The 12,795-nt window shown below is 42.9% G+C and overlaps 1 protein-coding gene across 1 annotated transcript in view; it reads right to left on the reverse strand.

Annotated features, from left to right (window-relative positions):
* Positions 1–12,795, reverse strand: part of LOC311113965 (cadherin-6-like) — a 50,530-nt gene that overhangs the window by 24,497 nt on the left and 13,238 nt on the right. The window contains exon 2 of the mRNA XM_084189232.1: positions 9,016–9,460. Coding sequence (XP_084045358.1) covers positions 9,016–9,261 — 246 coding nt within the window. The 5' untranslated portion in view covers positions 9,262–9,460. The remainder of the gene's footprint in view (positions 1–9,015; positions 9,461–12,795) is intronic.

Genomic DNA, 12,795 nt, shown 5'->3' on the forward strand with positions numbered 1-12,795 from the left:
GCTAACCCTGCAGATACAATTGAAGTCGGAAGTTTACATGCACTTAGGTTGGAGTCATTAAATCTTGTTTTTCAACCACTCCACAAATGTCTTGTTAACAAACTATAATTTTGGCATGTCAGTTAGGACATCTACTTTGTGCATGACACAAGTAATTTTTCCAACAATTGTTTACAGACAGATTATTTTCCTTATAATTCACTGTATCACAATTCCAGTGGGTCAGAAGTTTACATACACTAAGTTGACGGTGCCTTTAAACAGCTTAGAAAATTCCAGAAGATGATGTAATGGCTTCTGAGTCAATTGGAGGTGTACCTGTGGATGTATTTCAAGGCCTATTTGCTTGACATCATGGGGAAAACAAAAGAAATAAGCCAAGACCTCTGACATTTTTTTGGGAGCAATTTCCAAATGCCTGAAGGTACCACATTCATCTGTACAAACAATAGTACGCAAGTATAAACACCATGGGACCATGCAGCCGTCATACCGCTCAGGAAGGAGACGTGTTCTGTCTCCTAAAGATGAACGTTCTTTTGTGCGAAAAGTGCAAATCAATCCCAGAACAACAGCAAAGGACCTTGTGAAGATGCTGGAGGAAACAGTTAGAGAAGTATCTATATCCACAGTAAAATGAGTCCTATATCGACATAACCTGAAAGGCCGCTCAGCAAGGAAGAAGCCACTGCTCCAAAACCGCCATAAAAAAGCCAGACTACGGTTTGCAACTGCACATTGGGACAAATATCGTACTTTTTTGAGAAATGTCCTCTGGTCTGCTGAAACAAAAATAGAACTGTTTGGCCATAATGACAATCATTATGTTTGGAGGAAAAAGGGGGTAATTTGCAAGCCGAAGAACACCATCCCAACCATGAAGCACGGGGGTGGCAGCATCATGCTGTGGGGGTGCTTTGCTGCAGGAGGGTCTGGTGCACTTCACAAAATAGATGGCATCATGAGGAAGGAAAATTATGTGGATATATTGAAGTAACATCTCAAGACATCAGTCAGGAAGTTAAATCTTGGTCGCAAATGGGTCTTCCAAATGGACAATGACCCCAAGTATACTTCCAAAGTTGTGGCAAAATGGCTTAAGGACAACAAAGTCAAGGTATTGGAGTGGCCATCACAATCTTATAGAAAATTTGTGGGCAGAACTGAAAAAGTGTGTGCGAGCAAGGAGGCCTACAAACCTGACTCAGTTACACCAGCTCTATCAGGAGGAATGGGCCAAAATTCACCCAACCTATTTTGGGAAGCTTGTGGAAGGCTACCCGAATCGTTTGACCCAAGTTAAACAATTTAAAGGCAATGCTACCAAATACTAATTGAGTGTATGTAAACTTCTGACCCACTGGGAATGTGATGAAATAAATAAAAGCTGAAATAAATCATTCTCTCTACTATTATTCTGACATTTCACATTCTTAAAATAAAGTGGTGATCCTAACTGACCTAAGACAGGGAATGTTTACTAGGATTATATGTCAGGAATTGTGAAAAACTGAGTTTAAATGTATTTGGCTAAGGTGTATGTAAACGTCCGACTTCAACTGTAGCACTACTGGGTGATCTGAAAAGTCATAGTCATTCGATCAATAATATAATAATACTTTTAGCAAAAATGTTTATTTTCAATTTACTATCTGTAGAAACAATATATGGTAAATAGAAATCCAATATGGATGGTGTTAAGCGATAGATGGGAGGTGTTGAATGGAGCTGAAGGACGGGACTAATAACAACAACTAATAACAACAAGATAACTAATGAAAAGCATACTTTGTCCTTAATAAGTATATAGGTTATAGGTTGAGAGCTTTTGTGAAAGAGCACAGTATGAAAAATATGGCATATAGAAGCAAACCAGATGGACATCATGAAAATGATCGGAGGAAGTTCAGGAGTAAAAACAAACAAAATGTAATTATTGTAGAATTTGACTGTGTCCATAAAATGTATATTGTATGGGCTGGAAGTAGAGGCCTAAGCGTTGTTGTTCACTAGTTTACTCCAATTGGGGAAGGGGTGGTGGGGTTGGAAAGTAATGAAGGGAAATATAATGTAAAAAAGGATATGTGTGTGTGTGTGTGTGTGTATGGATGTATGTATATATGTATGTATGTATGTGTATATATATATATATATATATATATATATATATATATATATATATATATATATATATATATATATATAGTTATGCACGCTCAAGTTTTAAGTTTTGTTTCACAAGAAAGAATATTTTGCATCTTCAAAGTGGTAGGCATGTTGTGTAAATCAAATGATACAAACCCCCATAAAATGAAAATAAAATTTCATTCCAGTTTGTAAGGCAACAAAATAGGAAAAATGCCAAGGGAGGTGAATACTTTTGCAAGCCACTGTAGCATTTTTGTGACTCCCAAATGGCACCCTAGTCTCTTTGTAGTGTACTACTTTTGACCAGGGCCCATAGGGCGCTGGTCAAAAGTAGTGCTGTGCATTATGTAGGGAATAATGTGCCATTTGGAACACAGCCTATGTACGTTTCAGGCAGGTGCTGACTCACACACAGCTAGACTGACTAGGGAACAGCGAGTGGGAACCAACCTAGCCTGATGCTTTATGTTCACTTGCTTTTCTCCTTAAATTTTCCCTGATTTCCAGCCCATTACTGTGGGGTAAACAGGGCCAAGCAGTGAAGGAAGTGTAGCAAAGGGGAGCAGAGGGAGAATATAGATAGAATATAACTGCTCGCTTGGGAGGCGCAGAGAGACCATACCCACCAGGCCTAGCAAACCATTGGGGCCTATCAGGGTCTGTAAATACTTTATGAGATATGATGGTACAGTACAAATACTCCTCAACCACAGGCCATTAACAATTTTCACTGGGAATGTGCCCTTTGGTAAAGCAGGAAAATAATGAAATAAACAAACAAACTCTTCCCCAATGACAGCCCAGGCTCTCTGTGGGCCGATATGTGGCTTGACTGCTAATGAGACTCCATGTACGATGATTCTCTTATTTTCCTCCAGGAAAACCAACCAACCGGCCCATACACACACCAAAATAACAGCCAATGGTTGCGTCCCAAACGGCACCCTATTCCCTATTTAGTGCAGTACTTTTCACAATAGGGCTCTCAGGGGTCTAAGGTGATTAGGGTCCCCTGGGAAACACTGACCAACACTTTGGTTCCTACCCTATCATAAAATCGCTCAACTGGAGATGTATAGGCCTTGACGTACTATGTATGCTGACATTCAATTGGCACAAGCCTCCTCAAAGACTCCTACGTCATCAGAGTGCAACACATGCTGAACGTGGAACGAGAGAGATCTCGGTTTGTTGTTTTGAAGGTTTCTGAGAAAGTGTTTGTTTACTAGTCTACCTGTTTAGTTTGGATCCCGCTACGCTGTAAGCCTCAGTTGCTGGGACCGCTACTATCTGTCCCGGGATACTGCCAACCCCTAAAGTCTGAAGAGCTGCTGCTTGGCGATGCTACCCAGACTTCCTTGACAGTTTGAACACAGCCGGCAATACGGTTAGCCCTCGTGGCTGGGACTGCGGATAGTCCTGGGCTTGTGGCTGTTTGTTGCTGTTTCCATTGGCCCTGCGAGCTGTGGTGGCTGGAATTGTGTGGAGTACCAGCATTAGCCTACATTGCTACCACCATGCCGCCCAAAGTTAAAGAAGGTTGGAGAAATGGAGAGTACAGTGTTTTGCTATCACAGGTGCGTGATCTTTTAAATCAACAAAAATATGTGTACAAGCAATTATTACAGCAAAAAGAAAATAACCTTAAGAGCTTTGTCCAAATACAGGTAGACTCAACTAACAAAAGAATGGCTGATCTGACCAGAGGTCCAAGACCTTAAGATAGTTTGCAGTTCTCCCAGGGAGAGGTGGATGTCCTGAACACAAAGCTTGTTGACATCAGCACTGTCTGTGAATCATTAATACAGATGACTGGGAAAACAAACAATCTAGAAGGACAAACCAGGAGGAATGACATTGCTGTGGATGGCATACCAGAGTCTCCACATAAGACCTGTATGGAGTCTGAGGAGAAAGTGAGAATAATTTTTCATTAAGTTTTCATGTACAGAAAAAAAATCTAAAGTTTAATGTGTTTCTATCGCATTTTCAACTCTAGGCTAGTGTACATGATAAGGTTATTATGGATCAGAGCAAGATGATTTGTATTTGTCAAACCATAGTCAAGCATCGATCATCATGTCTCCAGAATAAGACCCTCAATATTGATTGAAAATAAGCATCAAGTTCATCACCGTGCACTTTCACCATTCTGTGAAGTTCATCATAACTTATTTAATCTGTAGCCTAATAAACTGCATGGCTTCCTGAGTTGTAGTGGGAGTTTAGTTCGAAATGATGGTTATTATTTCAGTATTTGCGCATAAAGGCATTTCCAACCCCATTTCTCGTATAATACATTTTACAGACACAAAAAGATCCCACCCTGTCGAACAAACAAATTGTAGCATTTATCAAATTGTACCGAAACGTATTGTTTCCATCACAGCTGTCGTGATAAATGTTTTATACGGTATGACTTTACTTGCATAGAAACTGTGGATGGAAATGTGGTTACTGTGACAAAGCCGTTAGTTCCTTACGAGTGGCAAAAATGAATCATTGTACATTATAGTGGGTATTGAGGGTACAAAAAATACATTTGTACCCTGGGAAACAGAAATGTGCCTTCACCGTAGAGTGTGATGATTGTACACTATATATACAAAAGTATGTGGACACGCCTTTAAATTAGTGGATTAGTCTATTTCAGCCACACCCGTTGCTGACAGGTATATAAAATCGAGCACACAGCCATGCAATCTCCATAGACAAACACTGGCAGTATAATGGCCTTAATGAAGAGCTCAGTGACTTTCAACGTGGCCTCGTCATAGGATGCCACCTTTCTAACAACTCAGTTCGTCAAATTTATGCCCAGCTAGATCTGCCCCGGTCAACTGTCAGTGTTGTTATTGTGAAGTGGTATGCCACACAAGCTCACAGAACTGGACCGCCGAGTGCTGAAGCATGTAGCGGGTAACACTCACTACCGAGTTCCAACCTGACTCTGGAAACAACGTCAGCACAAGAACTCTTCGTCGGGAGCTTCATGAAATGGGTTTCCATGGCCGAGCAGGCGCACACAAGCCTAAGATCACCATGCGCAATGCCAAGCGTCGACTAGAGTGGTGTAAAGCTCACCTCCACTGGACTCTGGAGCAGTAGAAAAGCGTTCTAAATCACACTTCACCATCTGGCAGTCCGACGGATAAATCGGGGTTTTGGAGGACGAATAATGGTCTGGGGCTGTTTTTCATGGTTCGGGCTAGGCCCCTTACTTAGTTCCAGTGAAGGGAAATCTTAATGCTACAGCATACAATTACATTCTAGACGATTCTGTGCTTCCAATTTTGTGGCAACAGTTTGGGAAAGGCCCTTTCCTGTTTCTTGCCCCTGTGCGCAAGGCAAGGTCCATATATAAATGGTTTGTCGAGATCGGTGTGGAAGAACTTGACTGGGCTGCACAGAGCCCTGACCTCAACCCCATCGAACACCTTTGGGATGAATTGTAACGCGACTGCAAGCCAGGCCTAATCGCCCAACATCAGCGCCCGACCTCACTATGCTCTTGTGGCTGAATGGAAGCGAGTCCCTACAGCAATGTTCCAACATTTAGTGGAAAGCCTTCCCAGTAGAGTGGAGGCTGTTATAGCATCAAAGGGGGGACCAAATCCATATTAATGCCCATGATTTTGGAATGAGATGTTTGACGAGCAGGTGTCCACATACTTCTGGTCATATAGTGTACCTTTTATATTCAAAATTCTGGGTACAAAAATGTAAGTTATAATAAATTATCCTCACATATACCCTAAAAGGTACCAAACAGTACCATGTGAGATCATTATGTGTACCTCTGAAGGTACATTATGTATATTTAATATTTTTTAAATAATTTGTACCCTAACCGTACCCTTATTTCTAAGAGTATAGAGGACAACATTGCGGCATCTGTGTGTACTTGAGAAATAACACACATCGCTCAGAGAGGCTTGATTAACATTTACATTTACATTTTTGTCATTTAGCAGACGCTCTTATCCAGAGCGACTTACAAATTGGTGCATTCACCTTATGATAGCCAGTGGGACAACCACTTTACAATATTTTCTGGGAAGGCTTTTTTTTTTGGGGGGGGGGGGGGGGGGGGTAAGGGGGGGTAGAAGGATGACTTTATCCTATCCCAGGTATTCCTTAAAGAGGTGGGGTTTCAAGTGTCTCCGGAAGGTGGTGAGTGACTCCGCTGTCCTGGCGTCGTGAGGGAGCTTGTTCCACCATTGGGGTGCCAGAGCAGCGAACAGTTTTGACTGGGCTGAGCGGGAACTGTGCTTCCGCAGAGGTAGGGGGGCCAGCAGGCCAGAGGTGGATGAACGCAATGCCCTCGTTTTGGGTGTAGGGACTGATCAGAGCCTGAAGTTACGGAGGAGCCGTTCCCCTCACAGCTCCATAGGCAAGCACCATGGTCTTGTAGCAGATGCGAGCTTCAACTGGAAGCCAGTGGAGTGTGCGGAGGAGCGGGGTGATGTGAGAGAACTTGGTAAGGTTGAACACCAGACGGGCTGCGGCGTTCTGGATGAGTTGTCTGCCAGACATGCAGAGATGCGATTCGCCACCTGGTTATCAGAAGGGGGAAAGGAGAAGATTAATTGTGTGTCGTCTGCGTAGCAATGATAGGAGAGGCCATGTGAGGATATGACAGAGCCAAGTGACTTGGTGTATAGCGAGAATAGGAGAGGGCCTAGAACTGAGCCCTGGGGGACACCAGTGGTGAGAGCACGTGGTGCGGAGACAGATTCTCGCCACGTCACCTGGTAGGAGCGACCTGTCAGGTAGGACGCAATCCAAGAGTGAGCCGCGCCGGAGATGCCCATCTCGGAGAGGGTGGAGAGGAGGATCTGATGGTTCACAGTATCAAAGGCAGCAGATAGGTCTAGAAGGACGAGAGCAGAGGAGAGAGAGTTAGCTTTAGCAGTGCGGAGAGCCTCCGTGACACAGAGAAGAGCAGTCTCAGTTGAATGACCAGTCTTGAAACCTGACTGGTTTGGATGAAGAAGGTAATTCTGAGAGAGATAGCAAGAGAGTTGGCTAAAGATGGCACGCTCAAGAGTTTTGGAGAGAAAAGAAAGAAGGGATACTGGTCTGTAGTTGTTGACATCGGAGGGATCGAGTGTAGGCTTTTTGAGAAGGGGTGCAACTCTCGCTCTCTTGAAGACTGAAGGGACATAGCCAGCGGTCAAGGAGGAGTTGATGAGCGAGGTGAGGTAAGGGACAAGGTCTCCGGAAATGGTCTGGAGAAGAGAAAAGGGGATAGGGTCAAGCGGGCAGGTTGTTGGGCGGCCGGCCGTCACAAGTCGCAAGATTTCATCTGGAGAGAGAGGGGAGAAAGAAGTCAAAGCATAGGGTAGGGCAGTGTGAGCAGGACCAACGAGGATCGGATGTCGTCAACCTTCTTTTCAAAATGGTTGACGAAGTCATCCACAGAGAGGGAGGAGGGGGGGGGGGGGGGAGTGAAACACTCCTCAATGGCTTGATACCTTAATGGTGTATATCTTCAGTAGAAAGGCTCTTAGGGCCGCGGCCCCACCGTAGCTCAAGGGTTGTTGCTGTGAGTATGTGAGTCTCTAGTGTGTGTGTGTGCGTCTCTAGAGTGTGCATTTTTAATGTGTGTGTGTGTGTGCACGTGCGAGTGTGCAAAACATGTTCTGATAATCCATATACCCTCCCCGTCTATTAGCCCTTTACACGCTAAATGACGAGCCGAAACATCAATCAACGCTCAAAGGAGATAAAGTTGTTTGATTATGCTCCAGTGGTTGACTTTTGACCTCAACAGTCTTGTATTTTCTTGTATTTTTTTTTCTTTTCTTCTTCTATCTGTCTTTTTTTGTTCTCTGTTCTCATATTTGTTCATCTCTACCTCCTACGCTTCGTTCGTTCACGAGCTCTGTAATCCTTTTAGAAGCAAGGCTGAAAGTCAAGCCTCGCTTGGGGAAGATGTTATGTTGTGGAATCTTATTTGGTTTGGATGGTTCTATCCTCTGGATGGACGGAGAGACCGACTGCACCACAGGAATGCAAAGCAACCAGACCCTATTCATCCAGGGCTGCATCCCAAATGGCACCTTATTCTTTATATAGTGCACTACTTTTGACCAGTAGTGCACTATATAGAGAATAGGCTGCCATTTGGGACATGTCCCAGTCCTCACAAGAAACCCTTTATTCCTTGTCACTTGTCCTGACCTTAGCTGGGATGCTTGACATTCACAATCTCCTCAATTACAGTACGTTGTATGACGTTGCAAACAAACAGAGTGATATCTTGACTTCCTCAACTCTCTTGTCTAGCTATATAAAGCATTTCCTATTTGATATTCTTTACTGTAGGCCTACTCTTCGTTATGTTATCTAGGTCGACATTGTGTTTTGATTTTGTTGGACAAATAATAGTCGTAAGAAGCCTGTGTGTTTGGCAGTAGGGCACCACTAGTCCACTACCTCCTTAGGATGCTTTGATATGAGTGGAGTGGACATTGGCCGAGCTACCACATAGCTGACAGTCAGCACTAAATACATCAGACAACACAACATCCGAGTCAGCCTAGGAGGCAGTGCTCAGGGGTGAAGTTTCCTCTAGGTACAGACCTAGGGAGTAGTACATGGAGGAGTCTCCTTTACCAGTGAAAGTATTGTATCTCAATTTTAGGTTAATCTGAGAATGATAATATGTGGTGTATACCCTATTGCAAAATAAGTGTTATGGCTGGAATTCTGGCTATAACTGGAATGTCTTATTCAATTAACCAATATCAGAATAATAATATAAGTCCCCACCTTTCATCCTGTCGAACCCAGACAATGAGATGAGAATAATAAAACAAGAATGAATAGAAAACAAAGGAGATAGTTAACATCACACCGTACCTTGCCAACGTACTGGTGATCTAACCCTGTGTACTCCTCCAGCAGGAAGAACTGGTTCCACATCCATCCTCGTTTGGAGCGTCTCAGAGGCACTCCATTGGTGTCCTGTCCCATCAGCGTCAACCCCACCCCTGCGCCCCCCCGCCTCCCCCCTGTAGTCCTCCTCAGGGCTCGCAGTCCGTCCCCATGGGAACACAGGTACGCCCAGAGGACCAGCAGGAGAAGGACAGTTCTTCCTCTCAACATGGTCAGGCCAGTAGTTACAAAGCTCCAAATACAGCTTGGCTCAGCTAGATGTTCTCTTCCCTCTGTGTGTTAGTGTGAAGTGGTCAGTGGACTTTAGTCAGAAGTTTAGTCATTGGGTCACTCCTCCTGGTCTGGGTGTGGGTCTGCAGTAGCAGCACGGGGTGTCAGTCTGCCATTGGGGCCCAGGTCCAGCCAGTATCTGGAACATAGAACACACAGTCAGGATGTTAGTACTGGGAATACTTGGAACAGTTTACTACTATGATATTTGGTGCAACAATCTCACTCTGTAGGAGCTAAGCCAAACCTTTCTTCTCCTCTTGTCCTGTCTCCCTTCTTCACAGCAACATAGGCTTTCCTCCTTTCACCCCCCCCCCCCCCCCCCCGTCTCTTTGTTTATCTCTCCCTCACACTCTGTCTGTCTGTCTGTCTCTCGCTCTCTCTCTCTCTCTCGCTCTCTCGTTCTCTCTCTCTCTCTCTCTCAATTCAATTCAAGGGGCTTTATTGGCATGGGAAACATATGTTTACATTGCCAAAGCTAGTGAAATAGAACATTACACAAAAGTTCCAAAATAATAAAGACATTTCAAATGTAATATTATGTCTATATACAGTCTTGTAACGATGTGCAAATAGTTAAACTTCAAAAGGGAAAATAAATAAATATGGGTTCTATGGGTTCTATTTACAATGGTGTTTGTTCTTCACTGGTTGGCCTCTCTTGTGGCAACAGGTCACAAATCTTGCTGCTCTGATTGCACACTGAGGTATTTCACCCAGTAGATATGGGAGTTTATCAAAATTTGATTTGTTTTTTTCGAATTCTTTGTGGGTCTGTGTAATCTGAGGGAAATATGTGTCTCTAATATGGTCATACATTTGGCAGGAGGTTAGGAAGTGCAGCTCAGTTTCCACCTCATTTTGTGGACAGTGTGCACATAGCCTGTCTTCTCTTGAGATCCAGGTCTGTCTATGGTGGCCTTTCTCAATAGCAAGGCCATGCACACTGAGTCTGTACATAGTCAAAGCTGTCCTTAATTTTGGGTCAGTCACAGTGGTCAGGTATTCTGCCACTGTGTACTCTCTGTTTAGGGCCAAATAGCATTCTAGTTTTTGTTAATTCTTTCCAATGTGTCAAGTAATTATATTTTTGTTTTCTCATGATTTGGTTGGGTCTAATTGTGTTGCTGTCCTGGGACTCTTTGGGGTTTGTTTGTGTTTGTGAACAGAGCACCATGACCAGCTTGCTTAGGGGACTCTTCTCCAGGTTAATCCCTCTGTAGGTGATGGCTTTGTTATGGAAGGTTTGGGAATCGCTTCCTTTTAGGTGGTTGTAGAAATTAATGGTTATTTTCTGGATTTTGATAATTAATGGGGTATCATCCTAGTTTTACGTTTTACACAGAGGATGATTTTGCAGAATTCTGCATGCAGAGTCTCAATTTGTTGTTGGTCCCATTTTGTGAATTATTGGTTGGTGAGCAGACCTCAGACCTCACAGCCATAAAGGACAATTAACTGATTCAAGTATTTTTTGCAAGATCCTAATTGGGATGTCAAATGTTATCTTCCTTTTCATGGCGTAGAAGGCCCTTCTTGCCTCGTCTCTCAGATCGTTCACAGCTTTGTGGAAGTTACATGTGGTGCTGATGTTTAGGCCGAGGTAGGTAGAGTTGTTTTGTGTGCTCTAGGGCAATGTGTCTAGGTGGAATTTGGGCCCTGATATAAAAGATGTTCAGCTTATAAAGGCTTCATAAAGCCTTCATAATGTCTTTATTAGCACTACATAAATGTGTTACAAAGCATCTATAACCGTATGTTATGCTTTATAAAGAGTTCATGCATGTGGCATAACTGTGTGACAATCAACAATGTCAAATGTGACATAACCCACTATGTCGAATATGATATAAATATGTGCTTTATAAAGGGTGACATGTGGTGCTGAAGGATGGCACGCGCTCTAAAGTAAAGTCATGTTAGTCACATTACACCTAATCTCATTCCCAGGCACATCAGCTCATTTGGTCATTGAAAACAAATACATAAATGCCTTACATCATATTTAACATTTAACATTTAAGTCATTTAGCAGACACTCTTATCCAGAGCGACTTACAAATTGGTGCATTCAACTTAGGATAGCCAGTGGGACAACCAACACTGGCTATCCTTTTATTTTTACATTTTCAAAACAAAACAAATACATTAAGTTTCAGAAAGTCCAGCATTGCAACATTAAACAGGGCTGTGAATAGTGTAGCTTGTCCCTGAGCTGGCGTACAAATGGTTTTTGCCTCTCTGCCTGATGCAGGTACTGCATGTTGGTTCTAACCTTAAACGAAACAACGAAGAAAGTTAGCAGGTCTGTTAGTAAATGCCTTTGTCACACCATCTGTATAAGGCATTTCTGTGCTGTGCCAGAAATACTCTAAATGGGGAGATGGGAAACTCTGTTTGATTCGTATTATCATATTCCTCTTTCATTTACAAATCTCATGACTTGACTATGAGACGTGGCTGTATCTAGGCAGATTTAAACCTGGAAAAACAAAACGGAATTTGGGAAAAATACAGAATTAGGCCAAAAATAAAAACAGATTTCAAAAAGGCCCTACCAATGTTTTTTGCTGTGCATGACTGCACTTTAGACTGGGGGGAAAGTTGAGGTCAGGTCCAATATTGGCTATGCACCCAAGAGGGAAAGAGGTTGGGCCATCCTATAAATATTTTAGTTCAATATAATATATACAATTTAGCAGACGCTTTTATCCCAAAGTGACTTACAGTCATGCGTGCATCTTTTTTTAACGTATGGGTGGTCCCGGCAATCAAACCCACTATCCTGGCATTGTAATGCTCTACCAAGATACATGACAATGTTATAAATGCTTTGTGAAACCACCATTTAATATGATTTATAAGGCCTTTATTAAGTGGTGCTCATGCCACCGTTTATAAAGCACAGGTTTTGTCATATTTTACCTAGTCACGTTTGACATTGGTGGCTATGTCACACAGTTATGCCACATTTATGAACCCTTTAAAGAGCATGACATACGGTTATAGATGATTTGCAACACATTTATGTAGTGTTTATGAAGGCTTTATGAAGCCTTTATACGCTGCACATCATTTAAAGCGGGACCATAATGGTCATTTGTGGTCCTGGCAACTGGACCTTTTTTGGAACACCATTATTTTTGTCTTACTGAAATTCACTGTCAGGACCCAGGTCTGACAGAATCTGTGCAGAATATATAGGTGCTGCTGTAGGCCCTCCTTGGTTGGGGACAGAAGGACCAGATCATCAGCAAACACTAGACATTTGACTTCAGATTCTAGTAGGGTGAGGCCGGGTGCTGCAGACTGTTCTAGTGCCCTGACCAATTCACTGATATATATGTTGAAAAGGGTGGGGCTCAAGCTGCATCCCTGTCTCACCCCATGGCCCTGTGGAAAGAATTGTGTGTGTTTTTTTGCAAATTCTAACTGCACACTTGTTGTTTGTGTACATTGATTTTATAATGTGTT

This window comes from Coregonus lavaretus (assembly GCF_964263955.1).
Source record: "Coregonus lavaretus genome assembly, contig: HAP1_SCAFFOLD_2543, whole genome shotgun sequence".
Classification (NCBI taxonomy): domain Eukaryota; kingdom Metazoa; phylum Chordata; class Actinopteri; order Salmoniformes; family Salmonidae; genus Coregonus; species Coregonus lavaretus.